Source organism: Echinops telfairi, unplaced genomic scaffold (assembly GCF_000313985.2).
Source record: "Echinops telfairi isolate 266 unplaced genomic scaffold, ASM31398v2 ScPeMD7_1;HRSCAF=3_0, whole genome shotgun sequence".
Taxonomy (NCBI): Eukaryota; Metazoa; Chordata; class Mammalia; order Afrosoricida; family Tenrecidae; genus Echinops; species Echinops telfairi.
In genome coordinates this window covers 40,689,515-40,712,978 of record NW_022103896.1, presented here as the reverse complement: position 1 = coordinate 40,712,978, position 23,464 = coordinate 40,689,515, and the positions used below count along the sequence as shown (strand labels likewise).

At 44.4% G+C, this 23,464-nt stretch overlaps 1 protein-coding gene across 1 annotated transcript in view; it reads right to left on the bottom strand.

Moving 5' to 3' along the window:
* The window catches only part of NIPAL2 (NIPA like domain containing 2), a 102,742-nt gene that overhangs the window by 25,676 nt on the left and 53,602 nt on the right, over positions 1-23,464 (bottom strand). The window contains exons 5-6 of the mRNA XM_004697701.2: positions 16,060-16,119; positions 3,693-3,814 (exon numbers count right to left, since the gene is read on the bottom strand). Coding sequence (XP_004697758.1) covers positions 3,693-3,814; positions 16,060-16,119 — 182 coding nt within the window. The remainder of the gene's footprint in view (positions 1-3,692; positions 3,815-16,059; positions 16,120-23,464) is intronic.

The window sequence follows — 23,464 nt, the reverse complement described above, 5'->3', positions numbered from 1 at the left end:
GGCAGTAACTTGACAGCTGGTTCTTTGATTAGCATCAGCCTCTCAAGGGAACAGCTCTGTATTATCTAAGTGTGGAATTAAATTCATTCTATTGTCACATCTCGAAAGACTCCAGAAGAGATCGATTGTAGATTAACACTGTGAGCTGAAGTTTTGTTTAAACCTGTTAAACATCAGTAGTTAATATGTGCTAGAGTCTGTTTTTTTCTTCCTGCAAATCATGTCTGCAAAGATCATAATTATAGTAATTAAGACTATTCTTTGCAGTCTTATTCACCTAAATGATTTTTGCATGATATCATGTACAATGCACACCTGTATTGCCTTTCAGAACTGGTCAAATAATGAAGGAAATGAAAAATATTTGAAATTCAGGAAACATACAACTTTCCTCTAATTCTTTAATGTTTCCTCACCCACCCACTCCCACCCCCCAACTATCGTGATCCCAATTCTACCTTACAAATCAGGCTAGACCAGAGGATGTACACTGGTACAGATAGGAACTGGAAACACAGGGAATCCAGGACAGATGAATCCCTCAGGACCAGTGGTGAAATGGCGATACCGGGAGGGTGGAGGGAACATGGGGTAGAAAGGGGAACCTATTACAAGGATCTATATATAACCTGCTTCCTGGGGGACAGACAACAGAAAAGTAGGTGAAGGGAGATGTCGTACAGTGTAAGACATGACAAAATAATACTAATTTATAAATTATCAAGGATTCATGGGGCGGGTAGGGAGGGGGAAAATGAGGAGCTGATACCAAGGGCTCAAGTAGAATGAAAATGTTTTGAGAATGATGATGGCAACAAATGTACAAATGTGCTCGACACAATGGATGTATGTATGGATTGTGATAAGAGTTATATGAGCCCCCATTAAAATGATTTTTAAAAATAAAATAAAAACTGATCTTGTGAAGAATAATAATAAATAAGCTAGCAGTAGAGATTGTGATGTGAAATAAATGTAAATTGTCAAAAAAAATGGGATTGTAAAATTGTATTCTGCATCAACTAATATCATCCAGCTATCTAATGCCAATGCCCAATCCTGTCTCGCCAATTCTCACTCACAGAGACCATATAGGACAGACCATAGGGTTTCTAAGGCTGTGATGTTTATGTGAGTGGACCTCCAGGCCTTTCTTCTGCGAGCTGCCGGTGGGTACCACCTGCTGACCTTCTTGTTTGTAAGCAGTGCTTAACCACTACACCACCAGGGATCCTCTTACAGCCAAAGTCGATGCAATATAACTTCCTTAAAAGTTGATTTTATGCTACCTTATAAATATCAGGGATTGTTTACATTTTCCTCTGGGACATCAACTTTCAAATTTATTTTCATTCTCTCCATATAAGATAAAATGCTATGGGAATGCGTATCTCTTCTAGGACTGTAATGGAAAACTAGCTTTCTGTATTCATAGAAACTTTCTGCTTCAGGAACTCTGTCTCATAACCCAAGTATATAATCTGTTAAATGAATGAGTGAGTAAGTAAAAAAATAACTTTATTACAAAAGCTGACTCTAAAAAATGGGAAAATAGCATGAATTTTAGGATGCATTTTTATGGAAATCAGTGGTTTAATTAAAAAAAATAGATGTGTTCTTTTAAAACGTTTCCTCTGGTGTTCAAGCAATCCAAGCCCCATCATTATCCCACAAGGCAGTTTACTCCAGGAAATAAGTCTTGATGGGTCTTTAATCTCCCAAGGATTCAACTCTAGCTAGTCTGTTTCTGGTCACAGCCTCAGTGACCCTTTTCCTTGTGCATGCAGAATTAGTTGTGCCTGGAGGCTCAGTGTCATGCTGTGTTGGTAGGACTTCAAGTGGAGGCCATTCAACCAAGTACAAAGAACAGGAGTAAATCCCAGAGATCAAAGCCTCCATGTGTTTCTGTTTGATGGGTGGATGCTGGGGGTGGGTAGAGGGCTGGGAACAGTGGTGGAGGAGGAAGACAGAATGGGGGAGAAGGGAGCCACAAAGGAGGAGCAATCCGAGGACGGTTAATGTGAGTTGGCAAGCCCAGTTATAAAAGTGGCTGAGGGTAAGAGTAGGAGGTAGGAAGTGGCAGAGCTTGGGTAGAAATGAGGTTCGTGAGATCCAAGGTCAGGGTTATAATTTAGAAACAAACAAACAAACTCACTGCCATCGAGCCAATTCTGACCTTGCAGGACAGAATAGAACTGCCTCTTTGCGTTTCTGAGACCTGATCTTTACGGGAGTATACAGTCTCATCTTTTTCCCGTGGAGGGGCTGGTGGGTCCTGCACCTCTATGGTTAGCAGCTCAGTGCTCTGTGCCACCAGGACTTCTTGAGAGAACATTGTGGCCAGCAATTGTTCTTGCCCTGAAGGAGCACACAGTCTATGGGAATAAAACAGGCGGTACATAGGCCATTGAAGCACAGTGCAGGCCAAGCTGTGAGAAGTGTAGCAATATCTTCAGAGCCAGGGACGGTGAGCCTGCTGGATGGCAAGGGGTTGAGGGATGGGTTGAGGGATGTGGGGGAGGGTGTTTCCTGGTAGAACGAATAGCAGACAGACACAATGGCACTGAGTTATAGGGCTATATTACAGCATGGCACCGAGTGTTAGGCTAATTGTGGCCTATCTGTGGCTTGTTTAGGAGATGACTTGTAGCCATGGTGGTAATGGTGAGCTGCAGGCGTGGGGTGGGGGTGGGGGCAGGAGGTTCATGAGGGGGCTGCTGGCATTGTGCAAGCAAGGAACAGCCCAGCTGGACTGGGGAGACAGGGATAAGGGTGTGGGAGGAGTCGTGTGTAGCTCAGGTTTCCCATCTGGGAGGCTTACAGGACATCTAAGAAAGGGACAGTTTGAGGGACCTCAGTGTTTGATGATAAGTCTGAGGAACCAGGAGGCATCCAAGCAGAGCTGAGTAAGTAGATAGGCAGATGGGCACATAGCTCTGGAGCTCAAGAGAGGCCTGAGAAGGAGACACAGACCTGGAGTTGAAAGCTATATGCAAGGGGGATGGGGGGGCGGGCAATGGGCTCGCCCTAGAAGACCCTGGATGAGTACGCAGCTAGAACACAGCACGAGAAGAGGAGTTGGCATAGAACAAGAAAGTGCCCACCATAAGCCCGGGGTGGCTTCAAATGCACAACTCACTTCCATTGAGTCAGAGTGACCCTCTACCACAGGGAAGAACGGCCCCTGTCAGTTCCTGAGACTGTAACTCTCTATGGAGTAGAAAGCCCCATTTTTCTACCTCGGAGCAGCTGCTGCTATTGAACTGCTGACCTTGTGTGTCACCGCATAACATTTACCTGTACGCCCCTAGGGCTTCTTGGGGTAAGACTAGCCAGAGAGAAACTGTGGACCGGCATGAGGGTAGCTGAAAAGCCAAGAAGAGGCTCAAGGAGAAGCACTGCTTCTTGATTTTGGAAAATAATTTTCCTTCTGCACCCCGACCCCCACCCACTCCATTTCAAATTGTTTTAAAAACATTGTTCTGGGGTTTTCGTGAGTAGCCACTGTAGAAATTGCTCCAGCGACAGGGGGTACTTCTATGGCTGACTTAGTGTTGGAAAGCAAACAGATTTAAATTCTAATGAGATATTAGTGCTGAGCAGAAAAGATGATAAAAACCCACTAGCATCTGAATGCATCGGTGGCCAGTTTAATGCAGTTTCTGAAAGAGCAAAACACTTGCAAGTCTTACCATGTAGATCATGAACTGCCAGCCAACAAAGAAATACTGTATTGTTCTTGCTGAGATCGCCTGGGTTATATTTGGAGCGAAATTCACCAATAAGTATGTTCCTGCAAATGCCAATGTCATACCTTAAAATAAAATGAAAAAGACCAAATTTTAGAGACTTAAGTCTTTTGTTCATGCAAACATTCTCTACAAATTGAGCATAACTTGTAAAGGGGCCAAATTGGTAGTCCCTCCCTATGGAAATGCTACTCAGCCAACTTCCCACTAAGGCAAACGATCCTACAGATGCAGTCACTGAAGGCATTGGCGTGAAGGGGCGATGAGGGCCAGGCAACAGGCGAGGGAAGACGACTATTGTTCCTGGTGACACCTAACCCTTCAGAGATGCTTTCCCGATGACGAGCGATATCAGAGCTTGCGCATACAGAGACATGAACGTGTGTTCACGTTGGGTGGTTGTTCCAGAGCCGTGTGGGCCATTAAGTGGATGGTGGCCTGAATCATCTCTATTGCAGAGCCTGAGGACAGTCAGGTCCCCCACCAAATGATCCATTCTGCATTTTCTCATCCTGGGAAAGTTTATACACATTGGGATGATTTCTCACATTTTGAAAGTCTGGTATCTAATCCCTGCTATGTACTGGAGTCTACCTTTGGCAGACCCCATGGGACCCAACAACAACATTAACAACAGCCTTGTGGTGGTTACATCATTTCGTGTCAACTTGAAGTGTAGGAGCCGAGTCCAGTTTGTCAATCAGGGCACAGCCTGATGGGGCCTCCATGTGGGCGTGACCTCCTTTAAGGAGGGTCCTGGGACCACCCCCACCCCCCTCTGCTTTACTTTTCTGCCATCGAGCCACTTGGAGACTTGCCAGAGCCCTGGAAATGTGTCCACTGCCATTGGAGCCACAAGACTTTGCACCCATTGGCCTGTGCTCTTGCTGCATTTTGCATCATTGCTTGTGGTTGGGTGAGTCTGAAGAGGGATTTTATAAGCCAGTATCAGAATCATGGACTTGATCTGGACCGGGCTGGGATGTTTTCCGAATATATTATTACATCTGGATATAAAGCGCTTTCTTACACATAGATGAGTGTCCTTGGATTTGTTTCTCTAGTCAACCCGGCCTAACACAAGTTTCTGGCAGGAATAACAAAGATGAACACTGACTCACTGGGGGATTTCGTTCTATCCCTCTAGAAGCTAGAACTGCAGGGTTCGTCCGGTAAAGACCGCACAATACGCCAAGGAAGAGGAGGAAGGAGCCACTGTCATCATGTTAACATGCTTATTGAACCTAAAATGATGGAGGGGGGGATGTGTGTGTGAGGGGTAACACAGCCCTATCACATTGAAACTGACTTGTTTATTTATGATTAGCACCCCCAAAATAACCCCAAATTGATATTGGCTGCATTTTTTCAGACAGCACATTTTAAAACATAATTCAGCCTCTCTCATCCCAGAGGCAGCACAGTGGTGTATGATCGACAAGCAGCGCTGACTCCAAACGGAAACTATCTTACAAACTGAAGGCACCAATTTCCCGCTCCTCTAAACACACGCTTCAGGTGTTTGAACTCTAGTGTCTCAGGACAAATAGGATTTGATTTTCACACCAACTAAACAATAGCCCCACACTCACTCACTGCCAAGAATTGGATTCTGACTCTGTAGTGACCCTATATGGCCCAGCAGCTCTGTCCCATGGGTTTCCAAGGCGGTAGATCTTTATGGTGGGCAGGCAGCAGTCCCTTTCTCCCTGGCGCTTGGTGTAGTGGGTAATACACTGGTGGGTCCTAATGGTGGGTCCCAATGCTTGGTGTAGTGGGCTATACACTGGTGGGTCCTAATGGTGGGTCCCAATGCTTGGTGTAGTGGGCTATACACTGGTGGGTCCTAATGGTGGGTCCTAATGCTTGGTGTAGTGGCTATACACTGGGCTGCTAGCCGCAGTACTAGACAGCTAGAAAAGCTTCCTCTAGTGTAACAACGCATTCATTCTGTGATACCTTGTGAGGACAGGGATTTTATACGCAACTTTAAACGCTGTTTCTAATGAGAACCTTTAAACTGAATAGCAATGTAAATGAGTAAGCATTATAATAAAAGCAAAATATTAAAATTATACAAGTATATACGAATTCGAGAAAATGTTGGCCAGTCGTGTTTTCTTGGTGGTAGGGGGGTGGGGTGGGGTGGCGTGAAAGATTGTATAGAGTTCAATTAGGTTCTTAGGAGGAAGGGATTATTAAAAACAACAACAACAAAAAACCACTTTCCTAAAAGTGGCAAAGGTTTAAAAGGACTTCCTGCTTGATGAAACAGAGGGGCAGGGAAAAGAGGAAGCCCCTCACCAAGGTGGATGGACACAGTGGCTGCCACAGTGGGCCCCCATGAGAACAATGGTGAGGCTTGCAGGACCGGGCAGGGTTCGCTCTGTTGTATGTGGGGTCACGCTGAGTTGGAACTGGCTCACTGGCACCTCACAACCACCGCTGCCACCAACTTGGCATAATAAAAGTAACATAAACAGACCGAGTACAATTTTTAGTCTCAGAGATTGCCAATACTTGATAAAAAGTTAAGTCCCCTTCACCCCCTTAGAGTCTGCTTGCTCCCCTCCTCAAAGTGACCTAACTATCATGAGATCCTGAACTTGCCCTTTCACAGACGTTTTACGTGTGTGTGTGTGTGTGTGTGTGTGTGTGTTCCTCCCCTGGTCCAGCCTCAGCTTCAACCCTTTCTCAACTGGTATCTCCCCCACCCCCACCCCTGTAGCTACCCTTCCCTGCTAGCCAACACCTGCGATCGACCCTGGCTCTGTCTCTTGTTCTTTGGTTAGATTACCACCAGTGTTCAGTGCCTATGTTCCGCTCTTTAGCACCTTGCTTGGCCTGACATGTGGTAGCCTGAAGAGCTGGTTTTGTTGCTGTTTGTTTTTGTTTCTTGATCCTCAGCCCGCGAGATTCCAGCTGGACTCTCTTGGTTCCTACAGTAGCTTTCTTGATCAAGAGGATCTAGCTCATGATTTCATGAGGGATCCACCATTCTAGAATGTGAGCCCTGGCAGGGCAGTGGTTACACGTTGGGCTGCTTGCTAACTTCAAGGTCAGGAGTCGGATATCACCAGGCACATCTCAGGAGAAAGACGGGGCTTTCTGCTCTGGCACAGAGTTACAGTCACAGAGGCAGTTCTACCTCGTCCTACAGGGTCACCGTGAGTCGGCACCAACATGACGGCGGCAAGCGTGGTTTAGTCACAAAATAAACTGGACCCCCTCCAATCAGTGCAATCTCTCCAGAGTCTTTAACCGAAGTTAGCTAGGCATCGGAGGTGCCGTCGGAGGTCTGGGACATCTCAATAGCACATGCAACCAGAAGAGTCTACGCCCCCCCCAAGAAAGTGTTTCATTCTTGCAGAATGTGGATTGTTGCAGATGCAGTTAGGTTAAAAAATTAGCACCCTATCATTTGATTTTACTTAGGATCCATTTAAATGTGTTCTAGCTTATAATATTATCTGCTTTCTTTGCGATTGAGGTTTTTAAAAGTCTGTTTTACTGTATTCTTGTTAGTTTTTTAATATGTTTTTCTGTACAGGACATCCAGGATGGGTAAATCTACTGAGACAGTAAATGGATGAGTGGTTCTTTGAGGGTATAGTCAGGAGCTCTGTTGTCATGGTTATGCAATGGACTATGAGCTACCTGGTCAATGGTTCAAAACCACCAGCAGCTCCTTGGGAGAAAGACGGAACTTTCTACTCCTGTAGACAGTTACAGTCTCGGAAACCCACAGGGGTCACGAGTCAGCACTGACTTGATGGCAGTGAGCTTGTTTGTTTGCGTTTGGTGTTAGGGTACGTCAGGAGAGGTTGGGGGAGAATGGGAGCGGATACCATTGAATACAAGAATAAAGAAAATGTTTCAGTGATGGAACTATTGAATCGCATGTATATTAATAATATACCAACAAAACTGTTGGGGGAAATGAAAAGAAAGTGTTTCATTCTTGAGGCAACCCTGAAGCCAAAGTAGCCATCTGTCTTCTCAACCAGATGTGATGGATGGTTGGCCTACGCGTGTATCTTAGATACTGGCCCCAACCCAAGCCGACATCTGGTGCAGGAAAAGCAAAAGGATGGTCTTCATCAGACTGCTGAAGCCTTCAGGACTCTCCCTAGGGAAGTCATGTACAGGTGACGTGAAGCCATCAGGTGACTGGTCTCTGGAGAGGGCTACTGAGTTGAGTGTCCTGTTTGTTTCTATTATGGTGCCACCAGGGTTGAAGTCACCCCACAGACTACTGGATCCAGTACTTCCAACGATGACAGAGAGGAGAGTGCAGAGAAGGCTTTCCTGTTGGCTAACCAAAGGGGAGAGAAACCTGGTCCTTTAAAAAAAATCATTTTATTAGGGGCTCATACAACTCTTACCACAACCCATACATACATCAATTGTGTAAAGCATATTTGTACATTCATTGCCCTCATCCTTCTCAAAACATTTACTCTCCACTTAAGCCCCTGGCATCAGCTTCTCATTTTCCCCCCTCCCTCTCCACTCCCCGCTCCCTCATGAAACCCTGATAATTTATGTTATTATTTTGTCATATCTTACACTGTCCAAAGTCTTCCTTCACCCACTTTTCTGTTGTCCATCCCCCAGAGAGGAGGGTATATGTAGAGCCTTGTAATCGGTTCCCCCTTTCCACCCTACCTTCCCTCCACCCTCCCTTCACCCTCCAGGTGTCGCCATTTTCAACAATGGTCCTGAAGGGATCATCCACCCTGGATTCCCTGTGTTTCCAGTTCCTATCTGTACCAGTGCACATCCTCTGCTCTAGCCAGATTTATAAGGTAAAATTGGGATCATGATAGTGGGGGAGGGGGAAAAAGCATTTAGGAACTAGAGGAAAGTTGTATGTTTCAGCATTGCTACACTGCACCCTGACTGACTCATCTCCTCCCCGCCACCCTTGCGTAAGGGGATGTCCAATTGCCTACAGATGGGCTTTGGGTCTCCACTGCACACTCCCCCTCATTCACAATGATTTGATTTTGGATTCTGATGATGCCTGATACTTGATTCCTTAGACACCTTGTGATCGCACAGGCTGGTGTGCTTCTTCCATATGGGCTTTGTTGCTTCTGAGCTAGATGGCCGCTTGTTTATCTTCAAACCTTTAAGACCCCAGACGCTATATCCTTTGATAGCTGGGCACCATCAACTTTCTTCACCACATTTGCTTATGCACCAATTTGTCTTCAGTGATCGTATCGGGGAGGTGAGCACATAATGATATAATTTTTTGTTCTTTGATCTGATATTTTTTTTTAAAAAGGGAAACAAATAACCATTCAAATAATGTAAAATTATCAATTTACTAAGACTCAGAGCACTGTTCAGAACTTGTCAGGGAGTGAGTAATAGCTGGCTATTCCTTGCAGAACAGGCTTTTGTGGAATCTTTTTTCCCCCTTTGAGGCTAGTGGTGACAAGCTCCACAGCCACAAAGCAGCAGTTGGCAAGCCATTAGGTCAGCTTGTGTCCACATGGCCCCCAAATCTGCATTGGCTCCATCACGAAAAACAAACTTTCACTTGCTTGAAACAGGGAAAAATAAATGATTTTCCTTTGCACATTTCAGCAATTTAATTTTTAGCATTCTCATATGCTAACACACACACACACACACCCCTGACTACTCTTCCCTGTTTGATTTTAGTCCTTGTAAGGAAAAAAAAAATGCATTTTTAGCTTTTAACAGAAAGAGCCTAATTTTCTCAATAGCCCCCAAACCCCTCCAAAATACACGTGACTTAGCACGTTACTGCACGAGGTTGGGCAAAGCTTTCCCTGGTTTCTCTCCGCAGGACGGGACCTCTGGAAATCAGGTGGCCATGGTTTTTATGCTCTTGATCAGTGGAGGCATGAGAACGGAGTCGGGGCTTCAAGTCTAGTTAACACCACTGAGCACTTACTGTGTGACGGACCGTGTTTAAAGAATGTTACATCTGTGAGTTCGTCTAATCCTGAGGGGGAGGACACAAAACAAACTCACTGCCATCGAGTCCATTTTCACCCACAGCGACCCCTACAGGACAGAGTCGAAATGCTCCGGGGGGCTTCTGAGACGGGGACTCTTTATGGGAGTAGGAAGCCTCATCTTTCTCCTGCGGGGCAGCCGGTGGTTTCAAACTGCTGACCTTGCAGAGAAGTAGGGCACAGTATCGTCCTTTGAAAGATGTGGAAATTGAGGCTTTGAAATAGGGTTGGCAACCTACAAGGCCCGCAAAGTCATCAAGACCAGCTACCGTCACACGCCTGGCTAAAGAGAAGCAATTCCAGCCAGCACATTGAGGGTGAGCTAATGGAATGGTCGGCCAAAGACAGTAGGATGATTTTAAAGTTGATGAATTTGTATGGCCCATGCGTGGTATTATAAATATCTAAATGGCCCTCGGCAGGAAAAAGATTCCCTATCCCTGCTTTCAACAGCGTTACCTTGCTAAGCTCACTCTGCTCACCGACACCAGAGACTTTGCCCTCAACCATGACGTTGGGACAATCTAGCAGGTTGCTTTTAGCATACTGGTCCACCATGCCCTAGTTACATGATCGTTTCCAACTTATTTAACTTCCATAAGCATCCGATTTTGCGCTTTGCCTGGGATGTTCCTACTTAGGAATGAGATTCTCCATGTACAATATCAACTAGACCCCCTGGCATAATGCTGTTGTTGTGAGGTGTCATTGAGGGGGTTCCACCTCTTAGCGACCCCCTGCCCAACAGAAAGAAACACTGTCTGGTCGTGCGCCCACCTCACTGTTGTTCTGACGCCGAGTCCACGGTTGCAGCCGCTGTGCCCATCTGAATTTCTCCTTAGGCTAGCCCTTCTGAACATGTGAGAAATCCATAGAGAACCCTAACATTCTGGGGCAGTGATCTATTTCTATAAGGGAGCCACTCCTCTGATCTCAGCTCAGCGCTCACTTAGGTTCCCAGAGGGGGAGAAAGGGCAAAAACACATTGAGAACTCTTTTCTTTTAACCAAATCTTTTATAAACCACTGCTTTTACTAGAAATGGTTTGTGTGTTGTATCTGTATTCCTCTGTGTCGTGTACTCAGAGAGGTCTGGCAGTTGTCCAAGCTCCAGGGAGGGAACCTCTAAATTCCTGGGATTCATTGAGGGATGGAAGTGTCTTTGGTATTCATAGGGGCCCCTCTGCACACACCCAATGGTTCACGCTGAGACGAATGCCCACCATCACAGGATAGAGGCAGCCCACACAAGACAGACCCACGATGCGAGGGTTGGGATTTTGAGCCGGGTGACAGTAGCTCACTCTCTAGAATCGGCCTAACCTCTGGACAGGTAAGAGAGGAGAGGGTTGGAAACCAGGTTCCAAGGTGTCAGCAGTGACCCCATTGGTCATGCCTCTATAATGAAGCCCCAATAGAAACCCCGGACACTGAAGCTCAGGGGAGCTTCTCTGGCCAGTAAGACTCTGGAGTATTGCTGCAGGTAGGTGCTGTGGAGTTAGTTCCTGACTCATAGTGACCATATGTACAACACAACAGTGTCCAGTCCCGGGGCTGTCCTTAAAATTACTGCTGTGCACGAGCCCATTGCTGCAGTCGCGGTGTCAATCCATCTCACCGAGGAATTTCCTTTTTGTGGACTTTCTACTGTACCAAGCATAGTGTCCTTTTCCAGGAACTAATCTCCCCTGAAAAACACATTCCGTGCCAGCAAGGCCAAGTTCCTCCTTCTTCAGTACCGCCTGGGAAGGGAGCGTGTCCCTGGGACAATGGGGGCTTCTCTTTGAGGAGTCTCCCAGACCTCACCTATGTGCCTTTCTCTCTCTCTCTGGCTCGTACCCTTTGCTATTATAAAAATGTCATCACATAAGGATAGCACTTTCCTGAATTCTTTGACTTGTTCTCAAAGAATTTGAACCTGAAAGTGGTTATGGGAATCTTGAATTTTGTAGTCAGCTGGGAAAAATCTGAACTTGTGAGTGGTGTTTGAAGTCAGCAAGAGCAGTTTGTGGAGAATTGTATGCCCTGTTGGCCCAACTCATTGCAACTGCTCAGAGACCAAGGCAATCATATCCATGCCAACAATTACACTGTTCAGGCTTTCCCATTCTCTAACCACTTTCATAGATTTGTCAGCAAACTGTGGCTCAGAAGCTGAGTGGTATTAACTTGACCACACAGTGGATGATAGGAGTTGAATTCATATTCAAACTCAGGAGACTGAGCTTAATTGATATTCTTTAATATTGAACTAAAATATTAATTCTAATAATATTGAGTTGATCTTGGATCTTCCATGCATATAAGCAAGTCAACTGCAAATATGGTAGGTCTACTTCATTCTCATAGTCACATCTTTTCTTTCTTCCCTCCAGATCCTCATAAGCACCAGTTATGCATGGTATTAAGTAGAAACTTGCATTTTCTACAGTCGTAACACCTCTCCTGCTAGTCCCTTAGTAAGCCCTTCTCCGCATCCTTGGATGTTCAAATCACATCCTACCTTCAGGACGCATTCAAGTGCTCTAAAAAATTCTTTGATTTTTTTCATACCATGTAACTTCTCTTTCTTCTAATAAGTGGTTTTCACCTGGGGGTGACTTTTGTCCCCCATCCAGCAGACATTTGGCAATACCTGGAGACACTTTTATTTGAGGCCAGGGATGTTGCTAAATCCCTTACAAATCACAGGATGTCCCCTGGCCCCACAACAAAGAGCTGTTGTTGTTGCTAATTACTGTTGGGCGGATTCCAACTCCTGGTCATCCCTTGGGTGCAGAATAGGCTGCTTCACAGGTTTCTCAAGGCTTTGGCGACATTGCCAGAGCAGCTCCCTGGGCTTATCTCCCAGGGTGCTTCTCCGTGAGCACATCTAGCAGCCTTTATGTTAGTTTACTCTTTGTGCTGCCCAGACGGAGGCCTACTCCAAATGCCAAGAGGGCCAACGTTGAGAAAGCCCCGCCCTAAATGAAAGCCCAAGACATCATGATGCATATTTCTACTTCGAAAACCTCCAACAACTTATTTATGTGTAGGTTTATATTTATCATAGACTACACATTAACTATACCACGAAGAGCCAGAGGAACAAACAAATCTGCCTTGGAAGAAATATAGCCACAATGGCCAGGCTTGGCTTTGCCTTCTGTGCTCTGGACACGTTGCTTGTGGAGACCAGGCCTTGGAGAAGGGCATTGAGCAATAGAAAAGGGAAGACCGTCAACAAGCTGGGTCGACCTAGTGCCTGAAACCAGGGGCACACACAGCACTGGACGTGAGGATGCTGTAGGGCGGGACCGCGTTTCACTCGCTTGTATGTAGGGGCCCTTGAGTCGTATCTGGCTCAGCAGTCCCTGACAACAGCCACATAAACTAGTTGAAGGTAGAGACTTTGTCGTGGTCGTCATTTAAACCACTAATCTTCAGACTAGTGAGCAAGTGTTTCCTTTCAAGTCGTCTGCATCATCTCACCTTAGAAGCACTCTGAAAGATGACACGCAGTAGGTAACATGCTTTCAAGCTTCCTAAGACATCCAATGGGAAAAACAGAGGGTCTAAGTTTTACATGTAGAAAACCCGGGCATTGTCCATTCTTATACACTTGCCCCAAGGGATCCCATAAACCATAGTCTATTAAAAAAAGGGGAGGGATAGGAAAAGAATATATTTGAAAAGATACAATTCACATATGAATGTATTTGGAAAAACATTTCAACCATGAAGAATTTGACGATGTTAACTGAAAACTCGACTAGCAGAATCAAACCAAGGAGGAAAAGAACAATTGAAAACCCTTTCAAGACCCTTGGCTCAAGGGAAACATGATGGGGGAAACAAATGCTCAACATACCAACAGGGGCGTCACATTCAGAGCGCACATGAAAAACAAAACAAAAACCCAACAAAAAACAACCAGATCCCCCCAGAGGAGAGTAAGCATTGTTTTAGTTAAAGTGCACGAAGTATCTGCATTCCTGATGATATGTCAGCAGTCATTCAGTTTTGCTGTGTCCCGGGAGAAAACACGCATCCCTACAATTCTCCTCAGCAAGAGTGTTTCCAACACGAACTACAAGGTACCAGCAATCACCGATGTTTCTGCTTGAGAACAGAAATCGTTCTTCCACAAAGGAAGGCTGCGCTTACTTTCCACTAATGACTACATTTCCAAGTAACCATCCGAAGAGCAGCTCGCTTTGTTACCTCTGGCAAGAGCGGAGTACAAAGTAGGTAGCTAGCTGGTACCTCGAACTTGTATGTGTGTGGTTTTCATTTGTGTGCGGGACTTTCATGTAACTATCTGACAACTGAGTGCTTTGAAGTGAGCTGTCTATTAGCGAACACAGATGTTTTCACTGAATTTTATGATGCCCTTAAAAATTTCATAGCAATCATAAAAAATCATATTGTAAAATAATAATTCACTGTGGCCAATAGCCTGGGCCGTGGTCAAAATGAACATGGATATATTTTATGTGAAAGAGCAGATGGGAGCTCTAAAATGGAATAGCAATCACCTCGAAATGAAATTACACCCATGTTAGCAATTTGTTCCCAGTGTTTAAAGCACATTTAAAAAAAATTTATGAGGAGCATTATTTATTTTCCACACGAACAACGCTTTAATTATTAAAGCTCAGGGACTCAACCTTAATCATCTTTTAAAAAATCACTAGCCTACAAGATAATTAGCAAATCTCTCTTTCAATCTATGTTGTCTCGATAAAGACTTCAGATGAACTAAGATGGGTGAAGGTGTTAACGTTAAGCTAACTTAAAGTTCTCGGGAGGTGTTTGACAGAGCACGAGTGGTGCAGTGGGTTCCCCCAAGCCGCTGCTACTGGCAAGGTCTTCAGTTTGAATCCGCCACAGCGGGGAGGCTGTCTGCTCCTGTGAAGATTTACAGCCTCAAACTCCAGGGCGCTGTTCTACTTTGTCCTGTAGGGTTGTTATGAGTCAGAATTGGTTTAACAGTGGTAGATTTTTTGGAAACGCTAAGATAGCTGACAAATGAAAAGAAGCAATTCATTCACAGGACTAGGGACCCACACAAACCACAGCCTTCTGGTCGACAGCCTAAAATCAGAAGATCCTGATGGCGCCTGGTCACCAACATCGCCTACTCTGACCAGGGACACAACAAAAGGTCTTGTAGATAGGACAGGAGAAAGATGTAGAACAAACTCAAATGAATAAGTAGGACCAGATTCACTGGGCTAATAGAGGCCAGAAGAACCCCTGAGATTCTCACCCAAAGTTGCCCTTTTAACCGGGCACTGAAGCCATCCCGGAAGTCACCTTTCAGACTACTAAGAGCTTATAAATATAAGCAGACAAATATCAGCTTATAAAATATACTAAAATGGCCCCTGAGGAATATCTGCCTTAGGACAGTGAACTAAACAAGACCAAATGGGCTGCAGCTGCCCCAAAGCAAAGAGGAACAGGCAAGGAAGGGCAGGGGACGGAGGGATGGAAACGGGGTGTGTGCTGAGACCTTGTGGGGAGAGCGACCAAGACCACAGTGCCACCTGTGTATAAATCGTTGAAAGGGAACGAATTTGCTACACGATCGCTTACCCAAAACACAATAAAATGTTTTAAACAAAGATATTTGATTTGTGAGAAAATAATGTAGTCTTTTTTTTATATACATTCAACAATGCATACATAATTTGTTTCAGTTCTTCCATTTCTATGCACTTAGTGGACTACGGCTTATCCCACTTCCTCCCCTCGTTTTCTGTTTCTGCTCCTTATCTCCTAACCCTTTTTGTCCTGGAGTAAACGCTGCCCTTGTGATCTTAAGTGGTTGATCATTCTAACACACGCGTGCACTCAGTTCCAGACATAAAGCGTGTCTAAGACTCGTAGACTAGGGGGTCCCATCAATCTCTATACAACCAGTGAGCCTGGTTTATTTTATGATTTTTAATTCTGTCCCATATTTTTCTTCTACTCTACCTACCCAGGGCCTTCTAGTGGGATCCTTTTCAGAGCAGTTGGTAGTGGTAGCCGGGCACCATCTAGTTCTTCTGGCTCCAAGGTTGTAGAGAGTGATGGTTGTATGGTCCATCAGTCGACTGAACCAATGGTTTCTGTGAGTCCTTTAATTTAATTCCCCTCACTCTTCTTTCCTCCGGAGGTGAAGAGATCATTAGTTGCACCTTAGATGGCTGCTCACAAGCTACTAAGTTCAGCTATTGGCCAGTGTCATTTCTGACTCCATGTATTGGTCCCAAGTAATTCCATACACCATAATATATCAATGTTAAAAATATTAAATATATAAACACATACGAAAGAACTACTTACCCAGTAAGTCTGAAGCTCTCAAATTTTCTTTCAGGAAAATAACAGAAATAACAGCGCTACCTACAAAGAAAATGGACATGCGTTGTGCTTCTAACAGAAAAACATATATTATGCAATACTAGCTGAAAGAAGTCAATCACTTTATGTCCTATGCCTGACTAGCTATGTCCTAATCAAAGACACCCAACTATTACAGTTGTGAAAGCAGCTTTCATTTCCTTTCATAGCTGAGGATTCATGAAAATAAGCCTGTTCCCCACTGGACCCATAAAAGAGGCTTAGATGGGGCCCGAGATATGATTACCCACCACCATCAAGTCAGTTCTGACTCTATAGGGCAGAGTAAAGCTGGCCCTTAGAATTTTTGACATTGTAAAACTTTATAGGGGTAAGCAGTCTCATTTTTCTCCCAAGGATCAGCTGGCAGGCTTGAACCAACAACATTGTGGTTAGCAACCCAATCTGCTACCAGGGCTCCTGGTTTATAGCTTAATAAAAGTTTACTAAAAAACCTGAACAAATGACTGGAAAGAAAGATGACAGGCAGGAAAAATCTGGAAGGGGTAGAAAGGCATGAAGAGACAGGAGAAAAGACAGAAACGAGGACACAGGTCTTCACTTTTTTAATACCGGGAGAATGTAGGTAGCACATCATTTGCCAGTTTAATGTCTCTCACAGGTAAAATTTTTGTGACACCAATTACATTAATCATATTGTGCAACCAACTCCATTGACAAATTTTTCATGACCAGAAACTAAATGTTTTCTAAAAAACAACACACACACACACACACACACCTCTCCCTCGTTTCTCCTGCTCCTGGTAACACTAATAAACTCTGGTTTCTATTCTAATATTATAAATATTTCCTATGTCACATATCACACTGCTATAGTTGCCCTCCTGGGGTTGACTTACTTCACGTGATACAACGTTTTCAAGGTTCAGCCACATGGCAGCATGTAGCAGGAAGAAGGCTCACCTTCAAATATCTCCCAAACTGGATATATTTAAAACAAACAGCATACATTTAACAAATAGTATCTCCTTCCATAATCCCTAATCCAGTTAATGATCCTCCCAATAGTACCCACAGTCCTTTTTGTAGACCCCTCTCTTCTTCACAGCCCACAGCAACTGGCTCTGTGCCAGCGGTGCTTCCTGTCTCTCAGCCCAGCCCTCTCGTCGTCATGCCCATCGTCACTGATCTCTGACTTAGACCCCTCCTCACACGGCCACCAGAATAACAGCACAACAATGCCAACCCCCAGGTGTGAAACCTTTTCGTCGCTTCCTGAGTCAGAACGGACTTGATGGAGGTGAGGAACTGTGTGTGTGTAGGTGTGTCCTTTTGTCCCTTACAGGACAAAGGTCAAACTTGTGTACCTGACAAATGAAGACCACTTTGAAGGGCCTTGCCTCTTTCTCACCATTTGTCATGACCTCTTTTTCATCAGACACTTTGCTTTTAGTGAAATACATACAAAGCCCAGAATCCACCTTCAGTTTTATGCTCAAGAGCCATTGCATGTGCTGTTCCCTCTGCTCCTCGGCCTCCACTCTCTTGTCCAACTCTAGACCCGAGTGTCACCTCCAGAGTACCCCACGGGGTTGATCACTCCACTGCTAGGCCGCGATGACCCCACGTATCGCGACACCTGAGATTTCTTCCCGTCGCCCATCTGTCAGTTTGTTTTGTTGGGGTGGCTTGTGTGTTGCTGTGATGCTGGAAACGATGTCACAGGTACTTCAAATACCAACAGGGTCACCTGTGGTGGACATGCTTCAACAGACCTTCCAGACTGAGATTAGGAAAAAGGATCTGACAGTGTGCTTCCAGAAATCAGCCAACGAAAGCCCTGCGGACCATACAGAACATTGTTCAATATAGTATGAGAAGATGAGCCCCTTGGGTTGAGAGACGCTGACAATACACAGAGGCTGAAACATTGGTATAAAAAATGGTGTGAGGGGGGTGGGGGTCACGTCTGACCTCCTCTGACTTTATAAAGGAGAATGAGAATCAAACTCATGAGCTCAAGGCTGATTCCTAGGAGGGAGAGGTCAGACATGCCTCTGCCCTCCACCCTTCCTTACCAATTCTGACACCAACTGTCCCTTCTCTGCTGGGTTGGATCATTAATTACAATGGCCATACAGAACTCAGACAATGCACACAACTATTGGATTTATTAGAGTAGTTAACAAGTTATAATTCAGGATCAGAAATTCGCAGGACACAGTTCTTAGGCCAGCACAGCTTATTCCCAGTCATGCCTATAGGCAGGCCTCTCTCTGCTCTTTGACTCTCAGCTTTGTGGCCCCTTAGCCTGTGTACTGCTAAGGATGATGTTACAAAACACCCCTAGTACTGCCAATAAATACCCAAAGGGCATATCACTCTGCCATAAGCCTCAGCCCGAAGGTGCTCAGCTCTGGCTCTGTGGGCCATCAAACCTGGCTCTCTCAGTTAAATGCCTAGAGGCACTGTCATGAAATCCAGCTTTCTGCCCAAAGGCCCTCAACTTTACTTGCTCCATGGTCTGGGAAGTCCACTATCCTTGTTCCGATATTCCTAGTGCTGTGCCTACTGCTCCTCTGGTGTCTCTGGGGCCCAGCAGGATCGGCATGCAGGGATTCCAAGGTCCAAAGGATGAATTCTGTTCCTGGCTCTTCTTCCTTGATGGTCGTGAGATTCTCCATTTCTGCTTCTGAGATACTTCATTTTATACCTAGCAAGATGGCAACATTGCCTAATCTCCATGTTAGAATTTCACATTTTTAAAGTTGTAATTAACCTTGTTGATAATGATCGCTCATAAATGAATTCTATACCCAGTCTGCACAGGCTGGCCCAGCTGTTTGACAGGAATTGCAAGACCTGTAGCGAGGGCAGTCAGATCAAGTAAGCCAGGACAGCATGAATAGACTCGGGTAGCCAGACAACTGTGACGAGGACACAGAACGGGGCAGTGTGTCTTTCTGCTCGACACTGGGCTGCCATGAGTCAGGTGACTTGACGGCAGCCAACACCCACAATGAGTATGTTTCAATTTTCTATTTCAGATTTGAACGATTTAGGAAAACTAATGTCACCAGGTGCCCCGGGGGGCACTGTCGGCTAAGGGCTAATGTCTTCGGTTCAAACCCACCAACTTCTTCAAGGGAGAAAGATGAGGCTTTCTGCTGCCATAAAGATTTACAGCCTGGAAAGCCTACGTAAAGTCAACATGGTTGGAATCAACTGCACGGCAGTGAGTTTTTCCAGGCATGTCACATAGTAGAACATTAGAAAGAGTAGAAGACCAAGCCCCTCCTGTTATTGACTTCCTTTGTAATGAGATAAGGAATATTCCCAAGCAGAGGAGAGATGGATCGGCAATAAAATAGAAGAAACATTGTTAAACTAATCTATACAGAATGTATTCCATGATAACGATCCTTGGAATGGTCATTCCTCAGCAGAGGATTCCAGCATGAAGGGAGCTATTGCCTAGTGGAAACACGGAATGGTTAGAACTAGGTCTTGAACTTGGTAATTGGGAAACAGGTCCAGTTAGGCTGTGCTTATTAATTCACTGATCTGTTTATCTCACAGACATTTATATTACAGATAAATTGAACCAGTACCCATATTTCGTTATTCCCAGCTCACGGCACTTTCTAGGATACAATATTACATTCCTCCCTTGGAGAAAGGAAATACATAATTTCAAATCTCTGCTTGCTACTAAGACACAGTTTCATAAATATATTTACTTTCAGAAGGAAGAGGGGAAAGTGTTTTGTGGAAGATAATTGCTAGTAGCAAAAGGGACATCATTGACAATAAGCTGAAATATATTACAGGTACCAAATTGTATCGATTGTTGTAAAATATCAAATTATTTTCAAAATAGTTTTATAAGAAATATATGATGGTTTACTTTCTACTGAAAGAATTGCAAAGTCTACTGTCCTACATTCATCTAATATATGTATTTTCATGTTTTAAGAGAACATGAGACTTTTCTATAAAATTTTTAGACAAGAGATTTTTATTTTACTCATCCAGTTTTTAAAAAGTAATAAAAGAACACTCTCAGAGATGCTTTTACTTCTAATTCATTTATTTTGTAAAACATGGTTAAAAATGAAAGTTGTACTAGGCAAAAAGACAGCATGTGTGTTGCAGCTAATGACATGACTTCTAGGTAGCGCAATACATTTTTTTAAAAATGAGAAAAACTACACAAAGTGAAGTGATCCCATTAATCTTTGCAACTGAGATGTGTCAAATTCAGTCCTCTCTGAGCAGTTGCTATAACAACAACCATTTCCTAATGAGTACCTAGAATGTGGGATAGGTGGGGGTGGGGGGAGTGCAGCTGCATTCCAAGGATAACATTTAATATTGAGTATTAGAAAGAGGATGCCAAGAGCAAGGGTTTTGAAGTATTAAAAAAAAGAACATGTCTATAAACGAACTAGATTTGTACTAGGTGGGATTAAGCTATAGTAAACAGTGAGCATTTATGTAAGCATTCAGTTTTGTGCACAATTTTTGGCTTGAGGCATTTTGTTTGGGCAGAGGCTCAGAAATGATTTTACTTTTCGTCCTTCTCTACAAGACAGTGCTCTAGAAACCGGTCCACACAGAGAACTCAGGGAGCCTGGACAACAGCGTGCTCAGTGGTCTGCATAGAATGTCCATAGACGTTGGTCCACCCAGTATATTCACGGATCCTGGTTGACAGAGTGCTCATGGCTGTGGGTCTACATAGAGCTTTCAAAGGCACTAGTATGTGCAGTTTCTTCATGGATCCTGGTCTCTACGGTGTGCTTTTGGACATTGGTCTGCTCAGAGAGTACGCATGGGCCCAGCTCAACACAGAAAGTGCTCGTGAACTCTGGCCGATACAGAGTGCTCACAGATAGGTCTATACAGTATTCATGGGCATTGTTCTACACAGAGTGCTCTAGTGTACCCAGCGTGTCCGAAGGCACTAGTCTGTATAGAGAGTACTCGTGGACCCTGGTCTATACAATGTGTTCACAGATACCTGTCTATTCAGAGCACTCAGACACTAATCTACACAGAAAGGACTCATGGTACATGATCTACACAGAATGTTCATGGCCACTGGTCTACACAGAGAGTGCCCGCTCATCTTGGGGCTTAATTAATAAGTATCTTCCCAGAAAACAAAACCAAACAAAGGCAGAAAGAAACCTGGAGGAAGATGCTTGCTCCTCTAGGCACTCAGTAAAAAGTGAGGATGTTAATAACATAGCCTTCTATTCCACCACGACGTGAGCTCTGCTCTTTCCCTAACAGAGCCTCATCTGCGCAGTCAAAGACTTGTTATTCTTGGCAGCTATGAAATGTTTCCAGAAGTTGGTAACTGCCCCATTCACGTTGGTCAAGAATTGATGGTGGATGCCTGTGCCCAAAGAACCAATTCATCTTCAGCCCTACAACTGTTTGGTTTGTAAAATGTGTCATCAGGGATCCTAATCGGAGCTGTCTTCAATTCATCCTCACTTCCTTATCCTTAAGGAAATGCTCAGTCAGAAGGGAATGGCTGATTAATGAGGATGCCAGGAGTGGAATGTGGACGGGATTTAGCCCCAAAGACCTCCCTGCTCTTTATTATTCAAACTGTCAATCCAGGTGAAGACCAGAAAGTCCTGCGAGAAGCTGTTGTAGCCACAAAGCGGCAGAGGGCAGTAAGGCCCTGAACTGGGAGCGTTGGAGCACCTGGGTTCTAATTTTGCTTCTATCAATAACCAGCAAGAGGATATGACACACGCTTCAATGCCTTCACCTCTGGGTGTCATTTTCTTCACTGGCGACGTGAAGCATATGAGCAATGTGTGTTTAAATTATCCTTCTTGCTCTAACACGTTCCAGACAGTCCAGTCTTATAAATAAAGCGCAGATTAAGCTAAGCTGTTTGTACTTTCCCCGTGGAGTCTTTGAATAAAAGTAAGAGACAGGTCCTCTGTTCACCAAAATTACCATCATCTGTGTTTGCAGACAAGACTGAAAACACCAAGATTTGACCCATCATCCTTTCCCTACTGGTATATTTTGAATCAGATCCTTCCACGCATATTGAAGGAAACCCAACATCATAGTGGATAAAAGAACAGTTCACAAATGAGGGTAAACAAACTCGAGGGAAAAAGTCCTACTCCACCAGCAACAAAAGAAAGGCAATTTAAAGCCAGGTTCTGTTTTCCACACACAATCGTAATGCTCCGTGGTAACAAAGGAGTGGCGAAGTCATTTAGTACTTGTGTCGTTGCACATAGATATAACATCACAGTAGCTGTCAAAGGCCATCTAATGAGTCTAAACCTTGGCCTCGGGAAGTCTGCATCTGGGACTCTGCCCTATAGCCTATAACCCAAATATCAAGCGAAAGTAACCCAAAGAATTTCAAGCGAAAAGGGGCTTGTTGTAAAATTATTTTCCAATGTTTAAGCATGGCCAGTTTAAAACTGGCATATTCTCAATGGTCAGAAATAAAATGAATAGAATATTATACAATGAATAAAATATGTGGAAAATGATATAGTGATTATTAAAATATTTACACTGTAAGGTGTAAAGTAAGGATTGACAACTGTATTTATGCGATCATGATGACATAAAAATACATATAAAATAATGGTAGCTATATCCTAAGAGTTTGACATGTAATAATCAATTCTGTCTGCCTATGGAGGAACAAATTTATAGGGAAAAAGTATGGAGGAGAAACAATGTCACTTTGATGAATAAGATGTGCCTGACTCGAGTCATGATATTTTCAAAGGCTTATATGCACAGGAGAGTTGGACAATGACCAAGGACGACTACAGAGGAATTGATTCATCAGAATTAGGGGTTGGTAACGAATAGTGAGGGTACTGTTGTGATAGGGTTTGTGTTAATTTGGTTGGGTCAGGAATCTCAGTAATTTGGCAGTTGATGTGGTATAACCTAATGTAATCAACATAATGATGGAATCACCTGGGAGCAGCCAAGCAGTTGTGGGAACATTAGGGTGGAGTGCTATCCCCTTAAAAAAGTCCCAGCCTTTCGGCCCCCATATCAGCTACATGGACAACTGCCCCTCCCCTCAGAAGAATTTACTTTAGAGGACAGCACTGAAGCTGCAGCGAGGGGAGAGGGGTGTGTTTGATCAGAGCATACAGGAGCAAATGAAGGGGGAGGAAGAGAGAGTGGAGCACATCCTGTTCCACCAGGTCTGGAGGACGATATCCCCTGAACAGCCAATGCACAGAGTGGACCATATGGCTGATCCCACTACAAGACACATGCTGTCCCTTGCTGGCCCAGAGCCCTAAGGGGGACAACACTGGCGACTCAGTGTCGGGACTGGCCCAGACTGACACCGCGGCAAACCACTAAA